The 20280-nt window shown below is 32.1% G+C and overlaps 1 protein-coding gene across 5 annotated transcripts in view; it reads left to right on the plus strand.

The window, feature by feature from the left end:
* LOC114328354 (zinc finger protein 91-like) overlaps window positions 1-20280 on the plus strand; it is a 27373-nt gene continuing 7093 nt past the window's right edge. The window contains exons 1-2 of one of the 5 annotated variants that reach the window (XM_050651077.1): window positions 2-731; window positions 13569-14165. In XM_050651077.1, the coding sequence (XP_050507034.1) occupies window positions 521-731; window positions 13569-14165 (808 nt within the window). In that variant the 5' untranslated portion in view covers window positions 2-520. Of the gene's footprint in view, window positions 732-13568; window positions 14922-20280 lie in introns of all 5 variants that reach the window. The other 4 variants (XM_050651084.1, XM_050651061.1, XM_050651067.1 and 1 more) reach the window with 4 other exon arrangements.

Consider the following 20280-nt stretch of genomic DNA (forward strand, 5'->3'; position numbering starts at 1 on the left):
AATGGTTGTGGAGGGACAATTATGAGATATTTTAAGGGGTCATGGTAAATTAAATTTGCGTATATACGTAGAACTGTATAATTATACTCTCATATAATCGAAGACGATAGGACCTATGAATTATTTCCAAGGCCCTCTGTTGATAAATAGTATAATTTTGGTTTACTGTTCTCTACATTTGACTACTAATTTATTAAAATGCGTCAAAAATTTAAATTTAAGGGGTTTGAGCTTAATTTGAGGGAATTTCAGTTTCTAAGTGGGGGATTTATAAAACCACATCTGGCAACTCTGGTCATTATGATAATATCCAACCAATGAAGAAGTCAAATTTTCCCTGACAAGCTCTGTCTCTCTCTAGGACCTCTCACTTTTATGTTGGCCGCAATGTCGCTTCACTGTTTAAATGGGATGGGGCCATTCCATCCGTGTTGACAGTTCATTGCATTTTTGCTTCCGGGTTAACGACGTTTGTGGGTGTAAAATTATTATTTTAATACATAAAAGCAACTGTAATTAAATGGAAATGGAAGTAAAACAAGAAATTAGCGAGGAAACGTGTAAAATAGAAATAGAAGATAATCACTTGGATGAGTTGAAATGTGAAATTCAAGAGGAATCCAATGGGCAAAGTACTTACCACACCTATGATTCTTTGGATTTGAAGAAATGTCCCATAACGACTGAAACTGAAACAGAACAACATCATGGAAATAAACTTAAGGGGATGGGTACGTAGTTTCTGCTCCAATACTATTCAAATGGGATTCATTTTTTTCGAATCCTGAGAAAACTAATAAGTATTTTTGAAAAATTTAAAGGCAGAATGAAAGATTACGTTATTAGCGAAGGCCGAAAGTCCCTGAGAACTTCTATAATGTCTATTTTAATAAGTTACAGGGGTGAAAAACTAACAGAAAATTTAGTGTGATTTTGAATTTCAGATATCTCATTCAAAATAAACTTTTTATTTATTCTAAGGGACATTCGGTCCTCGGTAATAATTTAGTCTTTCATTCTGCCTTTAAAATTTTCAAAAATATTTAATGGTTTTTCAGGATTCGAAAAAAATGAACACAATGTCCCTGGTAATATTTTCCAAATCTATCTTTGTCATACAACACACTCAGTCGAATAGAATATTGTCAGCATATTATCAGTCAGACAGTGACAATTTTATTTATTTTATTTATTTATTTTACGGATATACCATTTTTACAAAAATACGACGTCAACCTTTACAATATAGGTTCAATAGGTTGCGTTAAAAAATACAAACCAGAATTAAAATTAAACAAAATTCAATAAAAGTTTTTTTTTTTCTCTGATTCTGGCTTTGGTTTAGAACTAGAACTTTTAGCCACGTAATTGTATAACTTATCACTAAGTCAGGAGAGTAATGTGTAGTGTGTGTGTTGAGTAAGTGTCTTGTTACTTTGCAAAGTCGACGTCATTGTCTTTGCAAAGAGACGCTAATTGTTTCCGAACGTCTGCGGTCCCTCCGGTGAGTACCGATCCCACAAGGACAGAAACTATTTTTCATTTATTAATTTATAATAAATGAAAAATTTCTGCCCCTAGTAGGATTCGAACTCCCGACCTTTCGTTCAATAAAAGTAGTAGCTTAAGTTATTAAATAATGCTCAAAATCTCTCAACTGATTTCTTAAATGTTGCTATAGATATTCAAAATAACTCTAAACTATTGCTGTGCTCATTGGCAGTTCGTAAAATTCTTGTAATGGGTTCATTTTGACCATAATTTGTAGTGTGGAATGGAATATTGAAAATCTCAGTGTTACAAGTTCTTCTAGTATTAACATTAAAACTTATTAAACTTAGTAACTCTGGATCTTGAACATATCCATTTATAATCTTAAAAAGGAAACATAAATCCGCTTGACACCTTCTATGATGTAGTGGTGAGATATTTACTTACTTACTTAGTCCTAAGCCTTTCTACCTTTAGGTGTAAGGCTGGAGATATTTAGAATTGACAGTATATCATCGTATGAATGCCTCAGAAGTCAAACGGTGTAAGTCACATTCTCCCTAAAAATGACTTATGAGATATAACACTTACTATTATATATAATAATATTATTATATCCTTGTTTGTATTTATGAATATGTTACCCTTATTATGATAAATAAAGATAGTTTATTTGTTGTTAATAACTACTTATATTTCTGCAACTATTGTCAGAAACATCTTAGTATCTCATTTTAAACACTTATTGACTTACACTGATAGGCTTTTGAGGCTTCGATATGTGTATTGCTGTCTAATAAAACCAAACTTGTAAGCACATACCCTCAAGAATTTATTCTGAACTCTCTCGATACTGTAGATGTCACTATTATATGAAGGAGACATCAACTAGGTTATTTACTATTTGAAATATTTTAAGGTCATCAGCAAACATTAGAAATTTACTACTTTTAATCACTGAGGATATATCATTAACAATATATAAAAAAAATATATTAAATAAGAGAGGCCCAATATGAGACCCCTGAGGAACTCCTGAGGTTACAGATACTCGTTGAGATAAACAATTTCCATATTTAACATACTGACATCTACCAGATATACAGGGTGTCCCGAAAAGATTGGTCATAAATTAAACCACATATTCTGGGGTCAAAAATAGTTCGATTGAACCTAAATTACCTTAGTACAAATGTGTTCATAAAAAAAGTTACAGCCCTTGGAAGTTACATAATTAACATCTATTTTTTTGAATATATCGAAAACTGTTAGATTTTTTATTGAAAATCAACACGTGTCATTCTTATGGCAGGAACATCTTAACACAAAATTATAGTAAAATTTGTCCACCCCATAAAAAATTTATGGAGATTTTGTTCTCTTAAACCCCCCCAAACTTTTGTGTATGTTCTAATTAATTCATTATTGTGGTAGCATTAGTTAAACACATCGTTTCTAAAACTTTTTTGCCTCTTAGTATTTTTTCTATAAGCCAGTTTTTATCGAGATGCGGCTTCTTTTTCAATATATTTACGTAAAAATTTTATGGGCGTTTTGTTCCTTTAAACCCCCCAAATGTTTGTGTACGTTCCAATTAAACTGTTATTGTGATACCATTAGTTAAACACAGTATTTTTAAAACTTTTGCTTCTTAGTCTTTTTTTCATAAGTCACCTTTTATCGAGGTGTAGCTTCTTTTTCCAAATATACCTAAAAATGTAAATTCTAAATAAATTTTCAGATTATTAACAGGTCTCTAATAATCGTACTTAACCATATACAAATATGTGGTGGATTCAACAAATATTCAAAATATCTCGATAAACACTGGCTTATTGAAAAAGTACTAAGAGGCAAAATGGTTTTAAAGAAATTTTGTTTAACTAATGCTGCCACAATAATAATTTAATTGGAACTTACACAAAAGTTTGGGGGGATTTAAAGGAACAAAACCCCCATAAAGTTTTTATGGAGTGCACAAATTTCACTTTAATTTTTTTTTAAGATGTTGCTGCCAGAAAAATGCCACATGTCCATTTTCAATAAAAAATCTCTGAGAGTTTTCGATATATGAAAAAAAAATCGATTTTCATTTTGTAATTTCAAAGGCTGTAACTTTTTTTGTGTGCACTATTGTATATAGGTAAGTGAGGTTCAATCAACCTATTTTTGACCCCAGAATCTGTGGTATAATTTATGACCAATATTTTCGGGACACCCTGTATAACTACCTATCTACTCAATTATTTTACCTCCAAATCCATAGCCTTTTAATTTAGCAATAAGCAGATCATGGTTAACTCTATCGAAGGCTTTAGAGAAATCTGTGTAGATAGCGTCAACCTGACCCTTCTGTTCAACTGAATTAGCAATGAAATTAGTATACAATAGGTTTGTTCTAGCATCAGTTTCAAAAGGTTTGAAACCATCAGCGAATAGTGGACCAGCGCGAGTAGAGGGGATAGCACTGGTGACTGTATTATGTTCTCTCACTGACCAACTGTTTGCTGACGGTTTCTGACTAGTTTGACTGTTTGCTACAACAAAGCTATTATTAAGTTCATGTATGTAGACTTATCTTTAGAAAAGCCATGTTGTCTAACATCAATTATATCTTTACAATTACATGTCAAAAAGTTATTTACAAGGCACTCAAAAAGTTTGGGTAATACAGATTGGTTACAAACCGCTTGATAATTTTCAACATCATTTTTATTACCAGACTTAAAAATTGGTGTTAAATAACTAGTTTTCCAAAAATCAGGAAAGGTGCCAGTACTCAATGAGGAATTAAATAAGTGGCAGATAGGTTTTACGAGAGTAAAAATGCAATGCTTGAGAACATAAGCTGGCAAACAATCTGGTCCAAGCGATAATTTCCAAGGCATCTTTAAAACACTATCAATTATGTCTGAGAGCTCAATACTATAATTATTCACATTTGCACTCTGCTAATAGTTAAAAATTGGGATCTGATTAACTTTAGAATTAGAATATGTAGTTGAGAAAAACTTACTAAATAAATTAACTACGTCTTGAGCATTATCACCTGTACTATCACCGTAGAACATATTAGATGGCAGATTATAACTTTAACGTTTATTATTGATATACTTCCAAAAATGTCGAGGATTAGATAGAATCCCATTCTCAATATTATTCAAATAGTTACTATAACATTGAGAGGAGACTTGTTTACATTCATTTCTTAACTGAGAAAATCTTAAATAATCATCCCTTCTACCAAATAATTTATACTGCTTATGTATTTTCTTTTTTAAATATATCAACTTCCTTAATTTACCATTAAACTAAATCAGAAACGAACTTGTTTTAAATTTTTTGATCGGAACAAATAAGTCAAAACCTGTATACATAAAATCATAAAATACTGCTAAGCTGTAATTCACATCATCTGATAACAGTAAGTCCCAATTAATACTTGCAAAGTAATCATTTAATCCGACATAATTTGCATTTTTAAAATCATAATAAAATTCCTCGTAGTTCAGTTGATAATGCTTTTCAAAAACCACTTAATTCTATAACTATAGGCGAATTATGGATACTATTATCAAATAGCGAATCAAGTGGAATAACTACATCAACATTGTTTAAATTTGTAAATACTAAATCTAGAAAGACATTACAACTGTTAGGTAAAGTGTTTATTTGAAACATGTTAAAATAACCAAAAGAATTGGCCAAATACACAGCAGGAGAGTCATCAGGACATTCAACATTTAATCCAAAGTTGTCATTACTCCAGGAAGCATTTGGTAAATTATAATCACCACACAGTACAAAGTTTCCACACTTCTGTGGATTTGGACCATCACACAGCGTACAAGATCATATATATTCACACTACAGCAAATTTCTGAAAAAACATTGTTAAAAAACGATACACTGTACCTGGCGTTTTTAGATATAAAAAAGATATGAAAAAGGCGTTTGATGTGGTCAATAGAAAAGGAATATGGCAAAGCCTGATAAACAAGGAAGTAGATGAAGAACTTGTAAGTGTAATAAAGAGTTTGTATGTCAACACAAAAAACCAGGTCAGGACAAGTAACTTAATCTCAGGCGAATTTTCGAACAACGACGGAGTTAGACAAGGTGGAGTGCTGAGCCCACTGTTATTTATTTCTGTTATGGATGAAGTTATTAAAAAGTGTTGGAAAAAAAACTAAAAAATGCGCTGTAGGATATAGAAATTTGCAGCAAATAAAAATTGAAGCCTATGCATTTGCTGATGACATTGTATTAGTTGCAAGAACTGAAAAGGCTCTCGCAGATAACATAATAATCTGGGCCGAAGAACTAAAAAACTACAACTTAATAATAAATATGGAGAAAACTAAAGTAATGACAATAGCCAACAAAGAAGCAACTGTAAATATTGAAATCGAAGGGCAAAAAATCGAGCAAGTAGACCTCTTTAAATATTTGGGAATAATGTTAAACAACAAAGGTACACAAGAAGATGAAATTGGAAACAGAATAAAATTGGCAACGAGAACTTATTATTCACTGTATAAAAATTTCCTAAACAAAAAGGAAATATCGAGAAAAACCAAAATGACAGTATATAAAACCGTATATATGCCAATTACAATATATGGGGCAGAAAACTGGGTACTCAATGACAGACAAAAAAAAAGATTACAAGCTACAGAAATGAGATACTTAAGAAAAGTGGTGGGAGCAAGAAGATTAGACAAAAGAAGAAACGAAGATATAAGACATGAATTACAGGTAAAATCGCTCAACGAAAAAGTTGAAGAAAAGAAGTTAAAATGGGCTGGACACATGATAAGAATGAGTGGCGACAGACAAGTGAATATGACATGGGAGGCCAAAGCAGTGGGTAAAAGCACGAGGGGCAGACCAAGGAAAAGCTGGAACACTAGTGTAAACGAAATACTTAAGAAAAGAGGAACATCGTGGCAAGAAGCAAAAGTTTTAGCAGCAGATAGGAAGAAGTGGCGGAAATTCGCAGAGAGTATTATATAAAGGAGGAATCCTCGACACCTAATGGTAAAAGAGGCAATCGATTATGTATGTATGTAAATATTGACATTAGTCAGTGGAGTTTTGCAATGGTTTTGCATGAATTTTGTATTTGTTGAATGTTTAAATAATTTTTAATAGTAATAATTCGTTGGTAATTAGTTTAATAGGTTACTAAGTTTAATAGTAACACGTTTTTAATAGTAGTAAGCCGATTTGAATTGCGTTTCGAAGTTGGCTGGCGCAAAAAACCAGTTGGTTTAAACCAAGGCTTCAAGCATGTGGTTTAAGCCTGCCAATCTTGAACATAACCTTGATTTCTGCAGCAGAATCGATAGTGTTCATATTAAGCCGGCCACTCACGATACTGCGGCGTGGTTCAATTTTGTCGAATTCGACTAATTGACAAAAATTTTGATCGTGTGTGACCGTGCATCCAACAAAATCGTTACAATTTTACCACAGAGAATCTGATCTCTATACTGCAGTACTGAAGAATTGATATCATTGACGATTTTGTCGAACGACACCGCAGTATCGTGAGTGGCCGGCTTTATTATTAGGGATTCATGAACAATGCGACGTCCAATACAATTGGTTTCATTTTTCTGCTTTTTCTAAAGTAACATGTTCGCCCCTTTTGTGCGCTTTATTGTTCCATTAAGATTCTTTTTTCATTGGCTGTAACAATGATTGATATAACCATTCAGTATATTATTATAACAATTCATACAACCTATATTTGTTGTGATACATATTATGATACAAGACTTATGGAACATTTCCACTATGTAACCCAAAAATTGTTCCACAACTTTTTAGAGACTATGTTTTAATATTTTGTAATGAAAAGTGAATTTCAATTCGCTATTTGAAGCAACGCCTATAAGCCTATTTGAAAACAATACCGACTTGAACGACTCATTCTTATCAAATTACTTTTAAGACGTAAATATTTTTATACTAACACACAAACTCAAAGCAAAATGGAAGAACAATGTCAATATTTTTAGTTACTCCTATGCTCACCAGGTAGCGTACCGCTTATTTCGATTTGCCTATTACTTAAAAATAACAGCTTAGTAATAAAACAATGGCAAAAATTGTAGAGGGGCTTTAAACTTTGATTTAATCACTTTCTGACTTTCATAAAAATAACTTTTAACCGAGTTATTAAGCCTTGAAAATAGCCTTGATTAATAGCAAGCTGAAAATTTGTTAATAGCTTAAGAGTGTCCAGTCGGACAAACTTTGATATATGGGAACACTGGAACAGGGGAAGTTTTAATTGTGGAACAGGTTAAAAATTTGGAACGGTCAGACCACGAAAACGGCACTTGTATTTTGTCCGACAGAACAGACTTAAACTCTCCGAACAGAGATTAAACTCTCATGCAAAAATCAGACTACTATTTATCATCAAATTGGCGTTTTCATGAGTGGAACCAGGGGCGGATTTATTCATTAGTGGGCCCGGTGCTAATTCTTGTAGAGGGCCCTACCCAACTCTTTTTTGACAAGGCACTATAAAAATTAAAACAATATAAACTTCAGTACATTTAAAATTATGCAGAAGATACAAGGCTAAGACAAGGTAACGCTTTTTTTCGTTGTTTATTTTCAACAAATGCTTTTATGACACTTTCAAAATCAATTTTCCCAATACGTCATTCTCAATAGAGCAGATCGATAACGAAACTAATCTGTTCTCGCTCATTGATGACCTTAATTTATTTTTAATAAAGCTTAATTTTGAAAATGACCTTTCGGATTCGCAGTTCGTGATAGGTATAGTTAAATATATTCTTAAAACAATATAGGTATTTGAAAACACTGAAACAAGGTCTTTTTCGATAATAATATCCAACATGTCTTTAGGTGTTACTACAGAATTCTCGGAATTAGGAAGAGATAAAATAAAATTTTGAAAAAATATAATCTCTTCGATAAATGCCTGATCTATATCAAGCGGGTAAGTTTCGATAAGATTTCGCGCATATTGTTTTAATGTTTCACCTTCAATAGTGCGAAAATTTCCAAAAAATGCAAAAAGATTAGATACATAACCGTATGCTTCACGTCGCTTGTCTAACTCTGTCACTAATGTATCGATCGATAAATAAAATGTTTCTTTAAATTTGTTTGAACCTTCTAAATGTGAAGAGGGCCCGTCTGGAATTTTTTTTTTTGAATCTGCTCGTTTTTTTGAATAATCAAATTTAACGTATAAACTCAATTTTTTTGCTTTTTCTTCAAAGTATTCAAAATTTTCACGGTGTTTTTGTATACTACTGTATAGTCCTTGTCGTAGAAGTGTGCCAGTGTTTAGATCCAGACCAGGTTTTTGAAGAATGGTACTAACTGTTCCAAGTTGTTTTAAAATTTCGTTCCAAAATACGGTTAAAAAAGCAGTTTCAAATTTCTCAAGGATTTTTACTAAAGTTCCGCTTTCTAATTTTGTTTCCTTTTTCTCATCGGGATCGTCGCGAATAACAGTAAGACCATCGTGTATTTGATCATAACTAGCTTCTAATGCTTTTGTAGCATCCTCTCGACATGACCATCTGGTGGACGAAAGTGACTTCAGTGTAAATTTTGTACGATTTTCTTGCATCTTTCTTGTAAGAACATCCCACCGACAGGGCCCATTTTACCACTAGGCCTATGAGACCCCTGCCTCGGGCCCGGATTTTAATGGGGCCCGAAAGATCACTAAAAGAAATTTTTTTTACAAAAACAAAATAAATTTTCAAAATTATTTCATTTTACGAACAGGAAATGATAAATGATAACAAAATAAGAGTTATATTCATAAACCATAAACCGTTCTTATAAAACTGCAATAAGAGCACGTAGATTGCCTTCTCGGCATCAATAACAATAAGCAAAATTTAGACGCCATTTCGAAGGATTAACAAGAGGTAGGATTAACAAGAGGTATTGTCACGTATGTCATAATATTTATTCAAAATTCACTTTTAAATTTAATATTTAATTTAAAGTTTGATGCCGTTTTCTACAAAGATACGGTATTGCTTGCTTGTATTAGTTTTCAGTCCTGTGCTTTTAAAGTTAGTTCAACTTATCTATTCGTGAATCATTAGTCGTTTTATTAAATTTCTTTTAACACTTATTTTTCTTAAGAGGATGGGTACGTATTTTCGGCTGCAATGCAATTCAAATAAGGATTCGTTTTTTTCGAATCCTGAGAAAACTAATATGTATTTTTGAAAAATTTAAACGCAGAATTAAAGATTACGTTATTAGCGAGAGCGCCTAACTTTATGGCACCCATTGAAAGACATATATTTTTGTCAAACACCTTTAACTTTCAGAGCGATTTAAAAGCATTGTATTGTAAGATTTCCGAAAAGGAGATGTAAAAGCATACCTGCTAATCTGTTACCATTTATGTCATGTCATAAAAGGGTGGTTATCGGGTGTTCTTCTCCTTTTCTCTCAGAAAAAAGATTATATGAAATTTTCAATACAACAATAATTTCAAAGTAATTTTTACAATAAATAAGAGGAGTTTGGTAGGGTAAGTACGACGGCGCGTCAGAATGCCAAATAAGTAATTTTAGACAAATGTGTAGGTCTTCTGGGGGCCCCTTCAACCTGGGGGCCCGGTGCTACAGCACCTCTAGCTCCCCCCCTAAATCCACCACTGAGTGGAACATGTAGAATATGTCAAATGACAGGAATTATGACAGGTGAGAAATAGTAGTCTGATTTTTGCATGAGAGTTTAATCTCTGTTCGGAGAGTTTAAGTCTGTTCTGTCGGACAAAATAAATGTGCCGTTTTCGTGGTCTGACCGTTCCAAATTTTTAACCTGTTCCACAATTAAAACTGCCCCTGTTCCAGTGTTTCCATATATCAAAGTTTATCCGACTAGACAGCCTTAAGCTATTAACAAATTTTCAGCTTGCTATTAATCAACTCTTTTCATACGCGGGATCCAGACCTATGCTTATAATTAGAAAACGATCAACTTTAGAGAAAAATTATAAGAGACCCTTTTTGTCCAGAATGGTCCAAAAACCCTAAAAAAATTTGTCCGGACCGAAAATATTGATTTTTGCAATTTGATTAAAAAAAATTTGGACCACTTTTCACGTGGGCGACTTCTTGAAAATTATTCTTGGAACTCTCACGAATGTGATTGTGCAAAAAAATCTCATGGGAATATTTTTTCCAACGAACCCGCCGTTTCCGCTTGGTCTAATATGTAATATACAGTGCGTCAATAAAGTAATGCATAAATTCATTATTTCGTAACCCGACGACTTTAAGGAGAAATCCCGAAACACGTAGATTTTTATTTTTAACTAACGATTTTTTGGCATATATATCATACTAGTGACGTCATCCATCTGGGCTTGATGACGTAATCGATGATTTTTTTAAATGAGAATAGGGGTCATGTGATAGCTCATTTGAAAGGGTATTCAATTCTCTATTCACTAATATAAACATTAATATAATTATTTATACAGGGTGTTCAAAAGATGTTTTAAATTAGATTAACTGAGACAAAAAGAAGGATGTATGTAATTTATTTAATTCAAAGTACGTTTTACTGTTGTCAGAAGACAGGAAAAAATGTTTATTTGACAATAGTCCAAGTAATGAAGCTTGAAATAGGACAAAACCTCGCAATTTTTACAGAATGGATCGATTTGCTTGAAAATTTGAAAATAAGTAGTGGATAGTCCAAGGATCAAAATCTATATGATGCCGAAAGGCGCTTTTACCATGGGGGTGGTTGCCACCCCCTATTGGGGGTGGAAATTTTTAATTATATTTTGACCGCAAAAGTTGATAAAAACGTTCATTCTAAGCAAAACATGTTCTATACATTTTTTTGATAAAATTAATAGTTTTCGATTTATTTGCTATCGAAAGTGTTAGTATTATATCGAAAAATCAATGTTTTTAATAAGTTTTCTGCTACTAACTCCAAAAGTTTTCGTTTTATCAAAACAACCTTACTTAACAAAAATGTACTATTTGAAAAAATAAACAAAATCGTCTTTTTTAATTTTCTTCAAGACCAACAGTAATCAAGGTATACTTTATAATATGTAAGCTCTCCTTTGTCAAATGTTAAATATTGTAGTTTCAAAGTCAAAAGACCGGAAAAATATGCATTTTTCGAGAATAACTTGTAGAAACTAATTTAAAGAATTTAAAAATATCTATCTATAGAAATAAAAAAGAAGTCTCTAGCTCAAAAATTAAGTGACTTATAATGAAAAGAATGTCAGTCCCTATTTTTTTCAGCGCAAAAGTGGTCGGAAGCAACCCCGTAACCACCACCCTAATTAAAACTAGTCATTGACCTTATTTGGTCTTATTTATTTATGTATTATTAATAAGTTCGAGAGGTTTGACCGATTTAGAATGATTCGTTTTAAAAAAAATGAAGTTAACAGCGATTAACGAATTTTTGTAGTTTGGAAAAAATGGCCTTTTCTTCTGAATAGAAAGATTAGCATCAGAGATGTGAAAAAATGTGCAAATATTAAATTGTAGCTAATTTAGTTTCCAAGAATTTGGTATGAAAAAATTTTTCTATGACAAAAATTAAGTGAGCTATTGACAATTAAAACTTGTAATATCATGCAAAAGCCACCTTTACCAACCCTTTCAAAGTCACCTCTTTTTGTGACTAAGCATTTTAATAATATCTAATATTAATAAGCTTGTAGATCTTGTAAAAACCTACAAAATTCTTTTATACCAAACTTTTTAAGATACAAAATAAAAAAGTTACGGTTAAAAATCAACATATTTTTTTGAGAAAAAAAAGGAGAAATTCAATTGTAAGCATAATAATGCAAGTTAGCGGTGTTTTTAGGCGTTGGCCTTATTCATTCTTCTTTATTTGTGTATTATTAATAGAGTCTAGAAGTTTGGCTGGCTTAGAATGATTAGTTTTAAAAAAACTGAAGTTTAAAGCGAATAACGAATGTTTGCAATTTGGTAAAAAATGCCATTTTCTTCAGAATAGAAAGATTAGCATCAAAGATAAGAAGAAATGTTTAAAATTAAATTGTAGGTTATTTAATTCTTAAGAACTTGGTGTAAAAATTTTTTTTCTACGACAAACATTGAGTGAATAGTAAATGAGTATACTATAGAAGAACATTGATTTTTTCCATACAAAACTAACACTTTCGATAGCGAATAAATCGAAAACTATTAGTTTTATCAAAAAAATGTATACAACATTTTTTGCTTAGAATGAATGTTTTTATCAACTTTTGCTGTCAAAATATAATAAAAAATTTCCACCCCCGAGATGGGGTGGCAACCGCCCCCATAATAAAAGCGCCTTTCGACATCATATAGATTTTGATCCTTGGACTATCCACTACTTATTCTCAAATTTTCAAGCAAATCGATCCATTCTGTAAAAATTGCGGGGTGAAAAGCTTCGGTTCCTGGACTACAAATAAATATTGCTTTTCGCTTAAATTCAGTGTTAAAACTGCCACCCACCTGCCTCTTGACCTTTGAATTTGAACCTTTCGTTTAAGTGAAATTCAATGTTTATTTGTCAAATAAACGTTTGTTTTTCTGTTTTCTGACAATAGTAAAACGTATTTTGAATTAAATAAATTATGTACATACATTCTTCTTTTGGTCTCAATTAATTTAATTAAAAATAATTGTTTTGAACACCCTGTATAAATAATTGTGTTGATTTTTATATTATTGAATAGAGAATTGAATACCCTTTCAAATGAGCTATCACATGACCCCTATTCTCATTTACAAACCTATCGATTACGTCATCAAGCCCAGATGGATGATGCCACTGGTATGATGTATATGCCAAAAAATCATAAATTAAAAATAAAAATCGACCTGTTTCGGGATTTTTCCTTAAAGTCGCCGGTTTAAGAAATAATGAATTTATACGTTACTTTATGGACGCTCTGTATGTGTTTTTTTTATAATAAAGATTGTGAGTATTGATCCTTTTTTTCATATACTATACTCACACCTACAACCATTTCATCACTTTAATTACATTATAGTTGGTTTGTATTTTAGGGTATCTCCAAGGTGAAAGCAAAATGAAAGTTATGGAGAAAATGGAAGATTCATCTTATGAAGGAGATGACATGGGTCGACCCAGTGAAGGAAAACCATTAAACAAAAATATGAAAGGTGTGACGGGAAAAAGACTATATAAATGTGAAATTTGTTATAAGCGATTTAGTGAAGCTAATACTTTGAAAAAACATTCGAGAGTACACACCGGGCAAAAACCTTATAAGTGTGAGATTTGTTTTCAGATGTTTTCTCAAACAAATATTTTGAAAAATCATTTAAAAACGCACACTGGAGAAAAACCTTACAAGTGTGAAATTTGTTTTAAGCAATTCAGTCAAGCGGGTAATTTCAAGAAACATTCAAGAGTACACACCGGGCAAAAACCTTACAAGTGTGAGATTTGTTTTCAGATGTTTTCTCAAACAAATATTTTGAAAAATCATTTAAAAACGCACACTGGAGAAAAACCTTACAAGTGTGAAATTTGTTTTAAGCAATTTAGTCAAGCAGGTACTTTGAAGAAACACTCAAGAGTACACACCGGGGAAAAACCTTACAAGTGCAACATTTGCTTTAAGCAATTTAGTCAAACAGGTAATTTGACAGGACATTTGAGAGTGCGCACTGAGGAAAAACCATACAAGTGTGAAATTTGTTCTAAGCAATTTAGTCAAGCGAGTAATTTGAAAACACATTTGGTAGTGCACACCGGGGAAAAACCTTACAAGTGTGAGATTTGTTTTAAGCAATTTAGTTACAAATGTACTTTGAAAACACATTTGGGAGTGCACACAGACGAAAATCCTTACAAGTGCAACATTTGCTTTAAGCAATTTAGTAAATCATGTAATTTGACAGGACATTTGAGAGTGCACACTAAGGAAAAACCATACAAGTGTGAAATTTGTTCTAAGCAATTTAGTCAAGCGAGTAATTTAAAAAAACATTTGGGAGTGCACACCGGGGAAAAACCTTACAGGTGCAACATTTGCTTTAAGCAATTAAGTCAAGCATGTACTTTGAGAGCACATTTGAGAGTGCACACTGGGGAAAAACTGTACAAGTGTGAAATTTGTTTTAAGCAATTTAGTGAAACAGGAACTTTGAAACGTCATTTGAGAATACACACCGGGGAAAAACCTTACAAGTGCAACATTTGCTTTAAGCAATTTAGTCAAGCAGGTATTTTGAAAACACATTTGAGAGTGCACACTGGGGAAAAACTGTACAAGTGTGAAATTTGTTTTAAGCAATTTAGTGGAGCAGGAACTTTGAAACGTCATTTGAGAATACACACCGGGGAAAAACCTTACAAGTGCAACATTTGCTTTAAGCAATTTAGTCAAGCAGGTAATTTGACAGGACATTTGAGAGTGCACACTGAGGAAAAACTGTAAAAGTGTGAAATTTGTTTTAAGCGATTTAGTGAAGCAGGTAATTTGAAGAAACATTCAAGAGTACACACCGGGGAAAAACCTTACAAGTGTGAGATTTGTTTTAAGCAATTTAGTCACACAAGTACTTTGAAAACACATTTGGGAGTGCACACAGACGAAAAACCTTACAAGTGCAAAATTTGCTTTAAGCAATTTTGTCAAGCAAGTAATTTGACAGGACATTTGAGAGTGCACACTGAAGAAAAACTGTAGTCATAGTCATCTTTATTGATCCTTTAAGACATTCAAAATAAATGTATAGGATACGTCACTACAGAATTCAGTATAAAAAAAAACATTACATAATGTGTATAATACAATATTCACAGTGTAACAAAATTGATAGAACATAAAATATATAAAATAACATTTTTACAAGTAAAATATGAAGCTACTGCAGTTTGTCCTCCAGATATTCATTTATATAATAATATGCTTTTCTTAAGAGTAAATCTTTCACATTTTTTTTTAAATTTAGTGGAAAGTGGTATTTCTTTCACAGTTTTTGGCAAATGGTTGTATAAGGTCAGTCCCATATATCTGAAGCTATTTTGAAATTTGGATTTTCTGTGTTTAGGAACTCATAAAGATTCAGCACTTCTTGTATTGTAATAGTGATTGTCTGCATTTACTGGAAATGTATTTATTTCCTCTTTTACATAAAGTAAACATTTATAGATATATAGGCAGTAGAAAGTTAAAATTTGATGTTTAAATATAAATTGGTTTACAAGATTGTTGATAATCCAAATTAAAAATTTTACGGATAATTTTTTTTGGGTAATGAACACTTTGGTACTATCTACTGCGTTCCCCCATAAAATTACATTATAGCACATGTGGCTGTAAGCAAGGCTATAATAAACGTTTATGAATGCCGATATCGGTAGTGTGTTTTTAATTCTAGATATACAGTCGAACCCGCTTATTAGAATACCTGTTAAAGGAATATCCCGGTTTAAGGAATATAAATTTGATGTCCCAAAAGGTTTTTACTAGCTACCAATGATTGGTTATTAGAATATCCAGGTTATAGGAATACTTTTGTTTGGCACCAAGGCTATTCCAATAAGCGGGTTCGACTGTAGCATAAAAAGCTTTATTCAATTTCATGTTCACTGAATTCACTTGCTCTGACCATTTCAGATTACAATCAATGAACACACCCAAAAACTTTGTAGAGTGAGTGGAAGATAACATATTGTTTCTATCATGGATGGTTAAGATATAGTCATTGGTAGATGAGTTGTATGAATGAAAATAAATAATTTCTGTCTTGTCAATGTTTAATATTAATCTGTTGGTATTACACCAGCATATAAAGCAGTCAACAACAGTCTTCATTGTTATTTTTAATTCCTCGAGTGTACGTGCAGAGACTATTAACGAGGTATCGTCAGCAAACATTGATATTATAAGTGCCCTTATGTGATCTGGTAGATCGTTGATAAAAATTATGAATAATATTGGTCCCAGCACGGATCCCTGTAGTACTCCTTTATTTGTCGTGTATGGTTCTGAGCTTGATTCTTTAATTTTAACAACACTCTTCCTATCTTTTAAGAAATTTATTACCCATTCTAGAAATATCCCTCTAAAACCAACGTTATATAATTTATTGCGAATAAATGTTATGTCTAAGCAGTCAAAAGCTCGTGATAGATCAAAAAATAGTCCTGCCACGTGGTTTCTACTATCTAATTCATCATAAATACGCTCAAACAAGCTGCATGCAGCCGTGAGTGTCGACTTTTTTGGTCTAAATCCGTGTTGGTTTGGAGTTAATAAATTGTATTCTTCTATAAAATTTAACATTATGTTGTATACAACCTTCTCTATTACTTTGGACATTATGCTAAGGACAGATACTGGTCTATAATTTGAAATATCATGAGGGTCATTCTTTTTGAAGATTGGAATAACTCTTGCCATTTTAAATATGGATGGAAATTGGCTGATTGTTATTGAGAGATTAACTAAATGGGTTAAAGGATTCGATATAATATATCAGTATATATAATATACAATATATAATATATTAGTGATCAGTTTTAATATTTTTACAGATATGTTATCAATACCAGTACTAGGCTTATTTTTTAATTGATCGATTGTATTTTTTATTTCAATTGGAGTTACGGGTAAAAAGAAAAATGTTTGGTTACACATTTTTGAGGTAGTACAAGAAGAAGGCAACGATGTGCCAAAATGAGTTTGAAGATTGTATTCTGTAATTGTAGCAAAATATGAGGCAAACGAATTAGCAATATCACAAGACTTGGTAATAATTTTATTATCATAATGTAGAATATCAGACCTGTTCTTTTGCCTACCAGTTTCCCTGTTTACTAAATTCCAAATTGTTTTTGGTATATTGTAAGATTGATTTATTAAGTCACTATGAAAGTTTTTTTAGTATTTATTAATACAGAATTATATTCTTTTTTTGCCTGTTTATAGGTATCTTGAGACTCGAGACTCCCTATATTTTTTGCTATCCAGTGTAGAGTTTTTAGATTTCGTGTCTTACCTCATTTGTTACCCATGTAGCCTTATTTGTTTTGTGTGCTTTATACCGTATTTTTATTGGACAATATAAATTTAGATTGCAATCTAAAATGCTAACAAATGAATTTGTGGCATATTCAGCATTCAGTTGGGAATAAACTTCATCAAAAACTGTAGAAGAAATCCCTGCTTTAAACATCATCATATTTTCATCTGACATCCCTGTAACTGATGGGTTTTTTTTTATATTTTTTCGATACTTTATTGGCTTGCAAATTTACACTAAGTGAAAATGCTTTATGGTCACTGAAGTGCCCCTCGAAAACATTGGACTTATAAAGATGTGGTTCGATATTTGTCAATATGTAGTCCAATTTTGTAGATGATGTTTTACCCACCTTATCTAAGAAAACTCTTGTAGGAACATCAGACGTGACTATCAGATTATAACTTACTAAAAACTCGTTAAAAGATTGCTTATTATTAGATATGACAAGATAATCAATGTTTAGATCCCCACAAATATAAATATCATGATGTGACTTACTGCATAGCTCCAATATATTATGTAATTTATACAGAAAACTCTGAACTTCTCCTGATGGCGAACGATAAACACCAATAACACAAATTTTCCTATTGGCTATAAACAGAGAAATCGCAGAGCACTCACACACCATTTCTTCACTAAAGTTGGAGACATCTAATGTTTTGCATTTAATATCAGCTTTGATGTAGATGATGGATCCTCCGTGGATATGGAACTTTCGACAAAAATAAGAGGCGATGTTGTATCCATTCAGGGTCATAAATTGGATGTTTTCTTCCGTGCACCAATGTTCTGATAGACAAATTATATCAGGTGTTTCTTGCAATGTTAAGACTTCAAGTTTGAGTAATTTATTTGTCAAAGATTGAGCATTTAGTTGCAATATTTTTAAACAACTGTCTGGTGATGATAAAAGTAACGTTTCTCTTGGATTTACTTGACTAAAAAAGAGTCTGGTCTATCTTCTCCAGTTGACACACGACTGTTGTGATGCTCTCGATCTAAAAATATTCTTCCTAACCTAAAGTCAAATCGTTCAATGCCAATTATTTTCGGCCAAAAAGCAGGATTGTAAATTTCTTCCCTTAAGTCAGGTAGTACACCTATCATGAAACAATGATTATCCCTTTTTTTATGGTCAGTTGGTAACAATACTACTTGTATATCCTCACAGTTTGTGTTAGTTATTATGAAACTCTTGATGTGGTCCGCATTTACACTATCCGGAACTTTTGAGATGAATAGCCACAATTTTTTGTCTGGTTTTTCGGATTTTCCATGGAAATCCTTATCACCAATTCCAGTTCCCATTATTTTCTTGCGTCTTTTTGTCACAACCTGATATCCTTCTTTCCTCGTTTTCAACAGTTAAATTTGTAATGTAGTCACATGTTTGTTTAGTTTGAATTTCCATTAATTATGCATTTAATTCGTTTGTAGTAATTTTTGAATTGTTCTGTATATTGGAATTCCTTTTAACATGTTCGGTGTTTTTATCATTAAAATTTTTATTTGAGTCAGTTTCATTGTTTGTTTTGTATTTAGAATTTGTTAACTGGATACCGGCCGTATTCTGTCCAACATTCTCCTTCACTTGTTGTTGGGTATCGGTTGTTGCTAACTTGTTTGTTTTGTTGACAAAATTGTTGACATCTGCTTGAATTGGTTGTTTATATTTATGTTATTTAAATCGACTTTTTCTTGCAGCAAATAGTTATTAGATTTTAAAAGTTCATTATTATTTAGCAGTAATTTATACTTATCTTCTTTTTCCTCCAGTAAGTGTCTTAGCATTTTATTTTCTAACTGCATAAGGTTCATGAGTTCGGTAACATCAGATTATTTTTCACAACACACCATGCGCGTGTCACATATTTTAGAACATTTTAACTTTTGATGGCACAGGAAATATGATAACTTTTTCCGCACACCACACATACTATCGTTTTATTTGGCTTAGTAATACAACATTTAAATGTTTTATCTTCAAATGTTCCCTCATCTATTTGAGAGAGAAGTGACGGCACATTCACTCCGTCCGCCATTTTGGATCATAGGTACATGTGTACAAGTGTGAAATTTGTTTTAAGCAATTTAGTGAAACAGGAACTTTAAAACGTCATTTGAGAATACACACCGGGGAAAAACCTTACAAGTGCAACATTTGCTTAAAGCATTTAGTCACACATGTACTTTGAAAACACATTTGAGAGTGCACACTGAGGAAAAACCGTACAAGTGTGAAATTTGTTTTAAGCAATTTAGCGAAGCAGGTAATTTGAAGAAACATTCAAGAGTACATACCGGGGAAAAACCTCACAAGTGTGAAATTTGTTTTAAGCAATTTAGTCAAGCACGTAATTTGACAGGACATTTGAGAGTGCACATTGAGGAAAAACTGTACAAGTGTGAAATTTGTTTTAAGCAATTTAGTGAAAGAGGAACTTTGAAGCGTCATTTGAGAATACACACCGGGGAAAAATTTAGTCAAGCCGGTACTTCGAAAGCACATTTGAGAGTGCAGACTAGGATGGATAAAAAAATAGAAGTTTCGAAAACTGTTTTGGAATAGTGCGCAAAAGTTGCCATTTGGTATTACAAACCTAATCTTTGCGGTTTTTCAAAAAATGTTTATTTTCTGCTCTCTACCGGGGGTTGAAAAAATAAAAAATACGAAAAAAAGCGACTAAAATCTTTTATAAAAGGTTTATTTCTT

Source organism: Diabrotica virgifera, chromosome 1 (assembly GCF_917563875.1).
Source record: "Diabrotica virgifera virgifera chromosome 1, PGI_DIABVI_V3a".
NCBI lineage: Eukaryota > Metazoa > Arthropoda > Insecta > Coleoptera > Chrysomelidae > Diabrotica > Diabrotica virgifera.